The sequence below is a fragment of the Corvus brachyrhynchos genome, unplaced genomic scaffold (assembly GCF_000691975.1).
Source record: "Corvus brachyrhynchos isolate BGI_N302 unplaced genomic scaffold, ASM69197v1 scaffold281, whole genome shotgun sequence".
Lineage (NCBI taxonomy): Eukaryota > Metazoa > Chordata > Aves > Passeriformes > Corvidae > Corvus > Corvus brachyrhynchos.
In genome coordinates, this window is record NW_008236509.1 from 4,989,104 (window position 1) to 5,002,195 (window position 13,092).

A 13,092-nucleotide genomic window follows, 5' to 3' on the forward strand; every position below is an offset into this window, starting at 1 on the left:
GCCGCTCTCCCGGCTTGGCGCAGGAGCTGAGCCGCTCCTCTCCGTCGTGCGCAGCCGCAGCTGATTTGAACAGCTGACCTGATTTGAGCGAGTTTCCGTCGCTTCTGGCTCTTCAAGCATGTCGGTGGGACCGAGCTCTTCGGCTTTGCTTTATACAGCCCCCGGAGGCTATTTTCGCGTTTCAGTTTGCCGCTGAGTTTACATGGGTGCACTCGCTTGAGGCCTTCTGTAGCTGTGTCTGCTCTGCCTTCACTGCTGTCAGCGCTTCTGCCAGCTCTTACTTAACCTGCCAACTCTTGGTTTCTGTTTCTCTCATGGGAAAACTTCATCTTGAACACAGTAGAATTCTTCGAATTCTAAATTCAGTCTGCTCAGCTGTGTATTAAGAATAATAATTTACTTGTTTTTATAGATGATAGCTGACACATGCAGGAGTCCCTCTACACTTGTTCATGATTGTCCTCTATTACCCTCTCATGTTGGTTTTCACACCATTTTTCCAGTATGCAGGCTTAATTTGTATTGTTAATACATGCAGTGTATGACTGAAATCAAGAGCAAAATAGATAAAATATACAACATAGTCGGGTATTTTTCTGTAGTATATTTGTGACATCCCCAGTTTTTAAGAAACAATTACAAATTTCCTTCAATGTGATTATTTGATACTGTGTAAGGTCCACGTGTGCTTTTATAAACAATATAGATGATTGGTTTATTGGTATGTATTTAGAACAGTAGGGAAAATGAAATTTACATAGGAAATGATTATTGATAATTAGAAATCATGTTTTTGAAAAGGAAAACAACTAGGTCAAGCATAGGTGATTGAATGATCTGACTTTTCCCACTACCATTCCCACTAGGACCACCATGGTGCTAGATGTATTTCTGTAGGTGTATAACACTGTACATACTGACTTTATTTTTCTGGTACTATCGTGTTACCTCCTGAAGAACTCAGTTTTTCTTTTTTTGCTAGCCTTGCTTCCCATTCTACAAGTGAACCACTTGAAATGTGTGAGTTGGCCTGTAAATAGTGAGTTATATAAGGTCTTTGCTTTACACTCTGCAGGTCATCTACTCCCTCTACTCCAAAGCTTGTTAATTAGGGCAGCTGCTGCAGCAGTGGATTAGTTGCGCTTGGAAGGTCTGCTGACTTAAAACTCAGGTCCTATCCTTCTTCACCTCATTACCCTACCACTATGCTCTGTCCATGAAAACAAACAAATCTGCAGAGTTACTTAGGGATCAATGAAACAAAGGAGTTATTTGGTCTTCAGGCATATTGGTCTTTTTAAGAAAAGAAGAAAAAGAGAGCACCTTATAATGGGCCTACAAAAGCAAGAGCCTTATTTACAGAAATAAGAAACTATTAATTGTGTGGGGTTGACTGCACATAACCTGATGATGAGTCATAATCAGCTTGAAACTGAATGTTACTAATGTTGTTGGCATATAGCATAAGAAAAGAGAGAATAGTGTAGAAAATGAGCTGATCTAAAATCGTTACCTTATGCTTACCACCAGGGCAATTGAAAATTCTTGTTTTCTCTTCCAAGCTGCATTGCAAACACCACCACCCAAATTCACTAGAGGGCAGGAATGAAACAACTGTTAACATTTCACTTATTCTTACAGTTTAGTGGTGACATGTGATAACTCTCCATACAGCTTAGGAATCTAGAATACTTGAACCTAAGCAGTGGAGGTGGTTAATTGGGAGTATCTATGAGGATGCTGTGTTTTTTCTCTTTCTGTGTTTTGCTCACGCATGCTTGGACTGGTAGCATCTTGCTGGCTTTTTCTCCCCACATTCTTTTAGTTTAAATGTTTCTCTTTTTCAGGATTTCAATCTAGTATCCATGATCACAAAAAATTATTTGTGAAGAACAGGCAATCGGTATAAAAAGGAAGAAAAGGTGAAAAGAAAAGCAATTTTTCCATTACATATGGATTCCTTTTTACAGTTAGTTTTATGGTTTCAGTTTTTTTAATTGTCCACCTCTGGAGTTACGTCTACATCAATCCTTGTTGAAATCCATCATTGGAATACTTCTATAGTATTCATTTTGGTCTCTGGTGCTGAACAATTGGCTAAGATATAATGCTTATATTGTGAGGAAGACATCTTTCAGCTGATCATATTCCAACTAATAATTCAGGAGGAAGCAAATTAGATCAACACAGCAGTCAACAAGCTTTTCTTGAAAAATGAAAGAAGGTGTGTTTTGCCAGTTATTCCCAGCAAAGCTCTTTTTCCTAAAGCAATATTGCTGGGATAGATTAAATATCCAGCTTTTGACTTATGGTGCCTAATGCAGTTCAGTAGAAGAAAGTTCTGCTCAATTGCACTTCCACACTGGTATAATGTGATCCTCTCAATAACATGCAATGAAATAACTGCCGGGAACAAAGTGCCCTGCTGATGGGATCTGTTGTCTGTATCTACCTGAATAGGAAGTGTGGTGTGATAAAAGATTTATTGAGTTCTGAGGATCTAACTTCCATGCTGTGTCTGACTGCTCTGGGTTTGTACTTTCTAGCAATAGTTTGGTCCTTTGATCTAAAAGCCCTTTTTTTATTCAAGTGTGTCCTTTGCTTTAGTTTAGTCTAAAATGAATCCAGTTCAGTGTATCCTCATAACTTTTTGAAAAGCTAATTCTGTGTTCTTAGTCTGTAGTTAATAAAAGACACAGCTGGTTTCCAAACAAACCAATTTTACCTTAGGGTGAAAAGTGCTATGTCATTAAATGATTTGTCTGTTAAGAGATACAGGTAGGAAGCATATCTAATTTAATGACAAAACATGAAGGTCAAAAAAGATAAATTATCACATAGAGTTCTGGAGTCTTCATTTCTACAGCTACTCCTTGTATCAGTAGGTTGCTGTCACCATTTAAAATTGCTTGCAGTATCCTAGTCAAACTGATAACAAGTTTGTACACCTTACATCTTAACATAGTTCATGGATCATAGGCTCAAGAATGGCTGCGAGGAACTGTAGTCTTTATGTGCATGTAATAATCATTTGTCTGCAAACATCTGCAAGTATTTAAATGATAGCAGTGTTGTAATTCATATACTTGCTAGACATTTCTCAGTATTATGTGGAGTGTTGTAGGATTGGAAGTGCTGTGATTGCCATTTGATCATACTACTTCAAGCTGATCAGTGGGCTACTTCATGAATTAAGATAATTTGTACTGCTGTTGCTGAACGCAAGGGTTACTAGGAATGTTGGTGATTTTTCATCATCTAGAATGTCTTTAATTTCACCTACTGTTTTGGATTTTAAATGAAATACAGAGTATGTATTTGGAAATAAAAAGCTTTAAAAGCATGGTTTTTTATTTTGTAATTATACAGATAGCAAATATGTATGCATGTGTAAAATGTGTTCTCTGTAGAACATGAGATTATTAGTAGATAATTTAGATTTTGATATTGCTTTGCTTTAGATAACTGATGCTTGTAAATCTTGGAAATGCTTGCCAGAAAACACCAAGTTCTTATGGCACACAGAATCGTTAACTATCTTCAGAAATCATTTGAGCCTTATGGCTGTAGTGCTTGAGTGTTTTTCCATTAAGGATTTGTTTCCAGTCCATGGATGAAGAGTCTGTGTGGTTAAGGTATACCTTGTTTAATCAACTGCACAACCTGGTCTTGATCTAGTAGTTTGTAAGATGTGTCTGATAATTCACGTGAGTGGACAGAACATCGCCGTGGGCTGTCTTGCTGGTGCACTTCACTGTAATTTCAGAACATGCACACCCCACTGCCTTTTCATCCTGTTTTATAAGTGCTCTCTTTTTACACTCATATTTTAGAAGAAGTTCGTGGCTAATGCACGTCCTCTGTGCTGATGTGATACCATTGAGTAGATGTGCGTTCACATGAAAAACGAGTACCTAGAGGTTAATTAGAGAAAAAAGGAAGTAATGCATTTGGGACATAGCAGTGTCCCAGACCTCATCCTGTTCTAAAATAATCTGTTCATTATTTTATATAGTAGATTAATCACTGCTTTTTTATCTTTGTGATAATGAAAGTAATCCTTCCTATCTGCTTTTCTGAGAGACTGTTCTAGTTCTGTTCAAGAACTCATGTGTTTCAAAATAATCACTAATGTAACAGTTTGGAAATACAAGTGAGGGATGTGAATATATTCTACTCGTCTGGCGCTGCCAAAAGAATGTCACATTGCATTTGATGCTGGTCTTGAGTCATACTGGTCTGGAATCAAATCCTTTGTGGAGTTCAGTTTCACAAAGCAGCATTTATGAGAAAATGGACAATGTGAACTCTTAGGAACAAATTTCAAGGTTTGAAGTTCAGGATTCTAGACTATGGAGATATTGTCTCTCAGCTGAGAATATCAAAAGGAGTTCTGTTGGTTTTATAAGCACTTGAGGAGGGAAAAAAATAGGCCAGATAGTTCTCAGCTGTCTTCTATGGGAAGTATTGAGTATACCTGATTGAACTAATTTTTGAACATAGAAGCGAATGTTAGACAGCATATTTGATAATATTATAGCAGGTGTTAACAAAATGCCATCCAAAGAGTAGATGAATTATGAAGTATACACTACCAATATTTTAATACACATACCAATATTTTGGTCCTTTGCAGAAAAATCAGATTGTCTTTGCAATATGCATATGGCAGTGATAGCTCCAGATATGTTACAGGGTTGGGTTGCTATGGTTGATTTATAACAGGCTGGAAGTACAGTGTTTTATTGTAGCATTTTGTAAATACATAGTTTATGGTAACAAAATTTAAAGCGTAGTTTTAAAGTGTGTGCAAGTGCACGCACACAGACTGCTCCATCCTTAATTTAAAAAAAAAAACAACTCCCAAACATACCTTGAGATTCCTCAGGCATTCCTCATTACTAGTGCTTTTTTTTTTTTTTTTTTTTTGTTTTTTGTTTTTTGTAGACATCTGCAGAGCAATTGAATTGCTGGAAAAATTACAGAGAAGTGGAGAAGTGCCACCACAAAAGCTACAGGCATTGCAAAGGGTCCTTCAAAGTGAATTCTGTAATGCTGTAAGAGAGGTAAGTTAACTTGATGTAAGCAGTTACCTTCAGTTAAAGACCAGTATGATTTACTTTTTTCTTTTTGTGCTCAGTGCAGTAAGCTGATTTTGAACTTCGTAAAGCCGTATTAAATTGACAGAGCTTAATAGAACAAACCTTATTTTTAAGTAATTTCAAAAGAAAATAATTTGAGACAGCATAGGTGTATAAAATAATGACTTAGTAGCTGATCACTTCTTAAAGGTTATTTGGAGAGCCTGTCCTTACTGGCAGCTAACAGGATGTTACCCAGTTGGTATGTAAGAATAGACCAAGTACCAATTGCCTGTGTTATTTTTAAGCCAAATCCATGCCATCTTTAGGTAGAGCCTTGCACCACCTCATCTTCATTCCAGGTATTCTTTTGGAGACTTTCAGGTGATTGGATATGCCTTTCTATTGCTGTTGCTGATGTTAATACTGATGATAACAGCTGGAATGATTAAAAAAAAATCTGTTTGTAGACACAGGTGTAATCTTAATGTTTTCATCCTACTGAGGACAGTGTACTTACTGCTTAGCAAGTACAAATGGTTGGCAGGGAGATGAGAAGATGTGTGTTTGCCTTCAGTGCAAGTACCTCCTTAGCATTAGTATTCTTATTGTCTCTGTGTTTTCAATCCTATTTTCTTCTTAAGATATTCAATTAGTTGCTAAAGTTGAAGGAAAATTTGGGAGTTTGCGGGAAGGGATGGGTTCTCAGCGGAGCCTTGAAGAGCTGCGCTTAAGTGTTTTTGCATGCATCTGTATTGAAGAGTTCCAGCTTGAATCAAGCAAGAGAAAATAGTCATCATGCCTCGAGACAGCTGTGCGAGCCTAGCCATAAGCATTTCCAAAGTCATGGTGAGGTCTGAGTACTGTGGAAGGAGGGAAGATTTAGGTTGAGACTGAGCAATAAACATGCTGAGAGATTTTTTTCTTCATAGAATGTTAGATTGCCTGTTCTTGTAGTGAATCAGGGAGTAACATTAGAGGTGTGTACTTTAATTTACACATTTTTGAGTTGCACCTGATATTTTGTTATATTACCTAAGCAGAAAAATATCTGTTTTACTCATACTGAAACTGTTTTGCCTCTAAAGGTGTATGAACACGTATATGAAACTGTGGATATCAGCAGTAGTCCAGAAGTTAGAGCTAATGCAACAGCAAAGGTAAAAGCCAAACTATAACTTCCATAAAGTACAGTAGTTCATTACTTCAGGAGCAGAAGATTACATCAAATTCAGAAAGATATTATCTATATGTCTGATAAAATGGATAAGATTAACAGGTTATTAAAAGATATAACAAGACTTGTTGTTTTTAAATTTCTTCCCTTTTAATTTTATTCTTGGAGTTCTGAATTTTTCATGCCAGTGTTGGTATGTAGGGAATTAACCTAATTTGTCTTAACATTTAAGTACTTTGAGATAAAATACGTTTTCAGCCTGCTCACTGTGTCTAGCTAAAGGGACTGTATTTAATTTCTTAAAAATGAGAAAATCTTGTTTCTCACAGGCCACGGTAGCTGCATTTGCTGCTAGTGAAGGTCATTCTCATCCCAGAGTGGTTGAACTACCCAAAACTGAAGAAGGTCTTGGATTCAACATTATGGGAGGCAAAGAACAAAATTCTCCAATTTATATCTCTCGAATTATCCCTGGAGGTATAGCTGACAGACATGGAGGCCTGAAACGTGGAGACCAGCTGCTTTCTGTAAATGGAGTGGTAGGAACTGGTTTTCTCTTCTCTTTATGTAGCAGTAACTACTTGTTTCCACTTGAGGGGGCACAGAGAATACGCATGGCACAAGCTTCTTGTTGTCTTCTAATCTTGGCAAAATACTTCCTTTTTGTCCTCACAAAACCAATTTGCCCAGGTTTCTGTAGAGTTGTGTGCATTGTGAGTTTTAGGACTATGCTTCGATTATCTGTCTCAAAAAGGAACTGTACTATCTATGTCAGTATTCCAGATTCTGATGGGTTGTATAAATGTAGTCAAAGAATTTTGTGAAATACAAACTGCCTTCCTTTTTCATCATTCAAAGTTTCATGATGCAGATTTTTACTAAATGAGTTTTCTGCACCATCTAAGGTAAGTAGTAAATGTTGCTTTTGGCTGACCAGATTCTCATTTTTCCCAGTACAAATGCTACTGCATGATGAAAGCTGTAATGAGATGGAACTACAAGGCGGTGTTACCTTGTATGGTATTTTTTACCTTCCAGTTAACTATACTGAGCTTCAGAAGCGGGCTTTTTACTGTATTTTAGGAAGTATATGTCTAAAGTGCTGATGTGGATTTTTTTTTAGTATCCTCTTCTGAAGAATTAACAATACAAAAAGTAAAACAAAGGGAGGCTGGAAAGAGGAGGTTATGGGCAGGCTCTGACTTGAGACAGCTTTCAGTCAAATGCATGTAAATATCTCCCAAACACTTGCTTTTATTTCCAGAGAGGCTCTATGCAGGCTTAAAAATAATATTCTCATCATTACACCTGTAAACAAAATTTTATTTTAAGACTGAGGGTCAAACTAGATTCTGGGGGCTTTTGACATGTGAAAGGAATAGTGACTGGGTGCAGATACTGGGTATCTGTACTCTAGGAATTCCTGGCTAGCACAAATCTCTGACATACTTGGCTCCTGACTATTACCTGGGAGTCCAGCTGTCCTTTTCAAGAGGCATAAGAGAAATCATAGCTGTAGTGATGCAACTGTCCTTGCCTTAGCCTTCTGTTATTAGGAAGCATTGAAGGACTGGTGCAAAACTGTCTTCAGATGAGTCCTTCCTCACCTGCAGACTCTCTTAAAGACAGCAATACCACCACTCCACCCAAAACTGAACCTGATCATCAGGCAGTTGGTACAGCTAACAATGACTCTGTGTGCATGCACATGTATAAATATATATAATTGTTGTAAGAATACAGTGAGTGCATGAATTGCTGTTAAGAGCACTAATATAGTCTCAGAAAAATCATTGATATCTGATATTTACAGATGGAATGCTATCATCATAATACATGACAGGCACTTTCTTGTGATTGTAGTTTATACTTTAGTAATAATAAAAAATGCCACTGCCAAGACTGCAGGGAATATGACTGAAAAACAAGTTTATTTTTTTCAGGTGGGAGATCTTGAGTGTACTCCAGAATTTTAGGTGTTTTGATACAATTAAACAGAACTCTACAAACCTTTTATTACCAGTTTTAAACAGAACAGCCTACACATCCACTTGAATAACAAAAATTGAAACATTCAAATGTATGTGTTGTCTAAGTCTGATAGAAGAGAAATAACTTGGGTTTTTTTTAACTGTTGTTTTTCTTTCTGTGAGTAACTATAGTAACGGGGAAACCCTCCAATCAACAGGTACATCACCTGCCTTCTAGCTTCTAATAGCACCAGTGGGAGGTAGGCTTGGAGTAGTCCCGTCATTGTGTTTAATAAGTTTGAGAGAAATAAGTTTTGCTGATAAAATATATGCTGTCCCAGAATATATATTTGGATACAGTTTTTGAGAACCATTGCTTAAAAATTGTAATTAGATGGATCTAATATAATTCTAAGAAATTCCGAGAGTTGTTTTGGGAAAGCATTTTTATTCTGGTCTTCCTGAGTTGGCTATTCTTAATCAATTTAGTGGAAATGAACTTGAATGTCTTGTGTTTACTGAGAGACATGTGGAGCACTAAGATAAGCAACACACTACATTAGTTGCTCCATTGCAAGTACCCAGTATGCACTGTTTTGCCTTGTGATGCAGGGTAACATCAAGAAGGCAGCTATCTTGCAGTTGTCTGTGGCAACTTACTAACCAAATTGAGGGTGATTGCTAAATTTAAAATGCATGCAAAAGAAGAAAACCAATATTAAATTTTAAGTAAGTATTCTCTTGAGGTTTTTTATTTTTAAGTGTAATTTCATAATTGACTAAGGTTATTATTGCACAATTTAATTGTTCAGCATAAACCTAAACAAGATTTTTGCACTATTTTTATAAAGTGATTTTTGCGCTTCTTTTGCTAATGCTAATTAGCATTTTTATCATCACATCACTTGGTTTGCTGAAACATAAGTCCTGAAATTGTGTGCCATTGTCCTTATGCAGTCTTGAAAATAGAGTACATATAAATAAATGCATAAATATATTTGTTTATATAGAATTGTATAAAAAAGAGAAAAAAACTCTTTTCAGTGTGTCTTTACTAATACTAAATGGTTTATACTTTACAGAGTGTTGAAGGTGAACACCATGAAAAAGCAGTAGAACTGCTGAAGGCAGCTCAAGGAAAGGTTAAATTAGTTGTGCGATACACACCAAAAGTCCTTGAAGAAATGGAGTCGAGATTTGAAAAAATGAGATCGGCAAAACGAAGGCAGCAAAATTAACACTGTATGCAATAACTTAAAGAGAAAATATATATTCCTTTTACATTTTATAGTTTCTTTGTGACTCAGTTGATCCAATGCCTGTCATAAGACCCTGTCCTTTTCATAGAATCATGGAACAATTGAGGTTGGAGTGACTATATCTAGTCCATCCCCCATTGCCCAGCTCAGAGGAGGGCCTGCTAGAGCAGGTTGCTCAGGAGTGTGACAAACTGGGTTTTTAAACATCTCTAAAGATGGAGACTCCAGAAGATCTCTGGATAGTCTGTTCTAGTGTTTTGCTCTCCCTTACACTATGGAGATCCATTCCTATGTTTAAGTAGAGCTTCTGGTATTTCCACTTGCGCCCATTGCCTCTTGTCCAGTCACAAGATCTACTGGAAAGAGTTGGGCTCTTCCTTTACTCCTCCCTTTCAAGCATTTACACAGATTGGTAAGATCACCTGAGCCTTCTCTTCTCCAGGCGAGAGAGACAATCCCAGTTCTCTCAACTTCTCCTTGTCTGTAAGATGCTCCAATCACTTAATCACCTTTGTGGCCCTTAACTGGATTCATTCTCATATGCCCATTTCTGTATTGGACTGGGGAGCCCAAAACTGCACCCAGTACTTGAGTTGCAGCTCACGAGGAGTGAGCAGAGTGAAAGAATCCCTCCCTTGCTGGCAGTGCTTTTTGCAGTGCTCTTTGCAGTGCTCTTTCCAGTGTAGACCAGGAGACTGTTGGGCTTCTTTGCTGCGAGGGCATGTGGTGGCTCATGGCTTGCTATTGTTCTCTGCAAGGCTGCTTTGCAGCTGGTCAGTCCCCCAGTCTGTACTGGTGGAGGCAGTTATTCCCCCCAGTGTAGGACTTCGCACTTTCCTTTCCTGAACTTTATGGGACTCTTGTTTGCCCATTTCTCCAGCCTGCTGAGGTCCCTTTGAATGGTTCACTGAGTGTGATCTGTCCCATCCCTTGGGTTGTTAATGAAAACGTGCGAGCGTATGGACCACAGTACAGGTCCTGGGCTGCACTGGTAGCGAGTGGCATCCAGCAGGATGTTTTGCCACTGATCACAACAATCCTCAGCAGTTCAGCCAGTTTCGGAATGTTTTCAGTCTCCTTGTGTTTCACAGTTTAGGAGGAATGTGTAGGTTTAGAATGGCCTAAAATGCCCTGGAAAAGCATATATGGTGGTATTTCTATTGATTTTTTTAGTAAGTTTTGTGTCAGACTTTTAAGCAAGAAAGTGAATTTACAGATTTTTCAAAGGCATTTAATAAGACATAATTGTACAATCAGCATCCTTTTTTTTCCTGTTTTCTTTTGACATTACTTAGCATAGAATCTGCGGGGGGTTTTGCTGACTGATTTTTGAAAAAAAAAAGATTCTTATGTAGCAGTATTTTGGCACTTTTCTTAAGAATATATTCTATGTCAACTACAAAACCTAATCACAATCTACTATGTAGCTGATAATGATACCAGATTTTGTAATGTTTTTGGTGAGTATGTTGTTTTTACACTTCTGCTAAATTATAATTCAGTACTCTGGAAATTGTATTACCTCTCCTGTAAATAATTTACAGTTGGTGTTCTCATGTAATGATGTTGTAATAGCCAACATTTACAAATTTGCAACAATCATTCCTGTAATTTACATTATTTTAAACTAATTTTAAAGCAGTTAAAGGGCAAAACATGATTGCTGTATGCAGTTGTGGATTGACTCTCTAGATGTATTTTTCTATTGAGAAACAGAAGATATATAAATGCAGTGCAAAAGAATTCCAGATGTTACCCTGACTTTCTGTTGTTAAAAAGAAATTAATCTTAATTGTCATACTATTCTTGTCTTTTTAGTATCTTTTATTGTAGTCTTATTTACATATTGAATGTATTGGTTCTGGAATTGTTAGTACCGAAATTACTGATTGTTACTGTTATAAGAGTAAAATGTTCTGAGTCTTATATGCCAGGTTACTGTGACATGTGAACTTGTATGGGGTTTTATTACAGACTGCTTCTGACTTGGGGGATTCTTATTTGTACTATGGAAGTACTACATCACCATTGCTAAATAAGGACATCTCCATCTATAAACAATTAATGTCTTATCTCATGTATGCTTGATGGTGGCATGGGTTTTGTGTACCGTTTTGAAAATTTCTGGACAGAGGTCCACTTTTTGGAATCTACCAGGTTTGATGCTGTACTTGTGTAGTTTGGGTTTGGGTCGAGTTTTTTTAAACTTCACCTTTTAAAGAATTAGCTTCATTGTCTACTGGGTGTCAGTTCACTTGTATGGCAGCTATGAGTACATGCTAATTGACTGTTAGGAATTTGATTTTTAGAGGCTTAAACTGAAAAGTGCTGTTATTGCTATGTGGCTAATCCCTAGTCTTATTTCACATGAAGCGATATGTGAAAGAAAGGAAAGGGTTAGTAATCTAAAAATGACACCTTGAAGCTTGTGCTTTGTCAGTTGACCTATTTAAAAAGAAAAAAATGTGATTGCTATGGGCAAGTGAGAAATGTGATTGCTTTCTGCATGTTTGTAAGCATGGTAAGCCTGCAAAGAGAAATTTGGAAGATACTGGTAATTTGAAAATGCAGTATAAGTATTTATCAGTTAGATGACACTGAGCACTGAATTGCATGGTTGGTTTTATGTCATAGGCCTCTTTCAAAAGGCCTCATGTTACTGATACAACCATGTTGTTGAACTGTATATTTTTGTGGAACAGCTAATGTTTAAAGTATTGAGACCAAAATCACAAGTTAGACCAATTGTGGATGTGTTTTAATTTAATTGTTAATTAGTAGAGATATGTTTTAGAGCCATATATATATATATATATATTACAGAAAGGTATGGATACAAGATAGGAATGATCATTTTACAAACCGTATCCCTTGTATTACTGAACAAGAGGTGTGTTTTGTTACTCTGATGAAATATTTACTTTAGTGCAGCAAGAGCTGCTAAATGCCGTAGCATTTTCATTGTGAATTGTAGCATTTGGTTATGGTTTGTCAACTACTACAAAATGTGGAGAGGTGTATCTGGGCATATAAATAGTACACGTAGAATTTGATAAAATGTTTTTAAATTGCAGTAAAAAAAAATCAATAATAAAACTAATTGATAATCATCTTTGATACTATGAGAACCCTTTCATAATAAGGACAGGGTTGATTAAAATACTCCAAGAAACTTGATCTCTGTTACTACTGAGCAGTGCCTGTACTGTGTTAATATGCAGTCCATACACACTTGTCATACTTGGGTATACAAACAGATTAAGAAGAGGTATGATTTCTGCAAGTAACTTCTGCACCTGCTGCTGCTGTGAGGGATCTTTGGGTTTTATCAACAGAAAAATAAAAGTTCAGTCTCACATGCACTGTGTTTGTGTGTTTTTCTTCTGACTTTCCATTTTGAGTACAGGTTTCAGACTGCTTTAATTGGCTGTTTATAGTCTCGAGGGCGTAACGTAAACACCCGCATGTGTGTGGGCATCCGAAGAGAGAAACTTTAAATCTGTGATTAGTTTGTCTTCTGGTTGCTTTTGAATCTTCCATTTTCTACCCAGTGTTTTGTGATTTGCCGGAGAAAAACAGAGTGCTATAAGGTATCTATAATAGTT

The 13,092-nt window shown here is 36.9% G+C and overlaps 1 protein-coding gene across 2 annotated transcripts; it reads left to right on the plus strand.

Annotated features, from left to right (window-relative positions):
• The first annotated feature begins 1,951 nt into the window (after window positions 1-1,951).
• On the plus strand, window positions 1,952-12,847 carry LIN7C (lin-7 homolog C, crumbs cell polarity complex component). Of its 2 annotated transcripts, XR_001859395.1 has the most exons (6): window positions 1,952-2,224; window positions 4,948-5,066; window positions 6,170-6,241; window positions 6,588-6,797; window positions 8,841-8,957; window positions 9,311-9,377. XR_001859395.1 is itself a non-coding variant. In XM_017726378.1 (5 exons), exons 1-5 carry the CDS (start codon window positions 2,215-2,217, stop codon window positions 9,464-9,466), a joined length of 567 nt encoding a protein of 188 aa, XP_017581867.1. In that variant the 5' UTR covers window positions 2,200-2,214; the 3' UTR covers window positions 9,467-12,847. The 2 variants fall into 2 exon arrangements, 1 of the variants encoding a protein (XP_017581867.1); XM_017726378.1 differs by lacking the exon at window positions 8,841-8,957 and having other exon boundaries at window positions 2,200-2,224; window positions 9,311-12,847.
• Window positions 12,848-13,092: the final 245 nt, after the last annotated feature.

Bases quoted from the DNA above. Each gene is read 5' to 3' on its own strand.
- LIN7C (XM_017726378.1), top strand. The intron at 6,242-6,587 runs GTAAAAGCCAAA...TGTTTCTCACAG, and splicing joins GAGCTAATGCAACAGCAAAG to GCCACGGTAGCTGCATTTGC. The intron at 6,798-9,310 runs GTAGGAACTGGT...TATACTTTACAG, and splicing joins TGCTTTCTGTAAATGGAGTG to AGTGTTGAAGGTGAACACCA.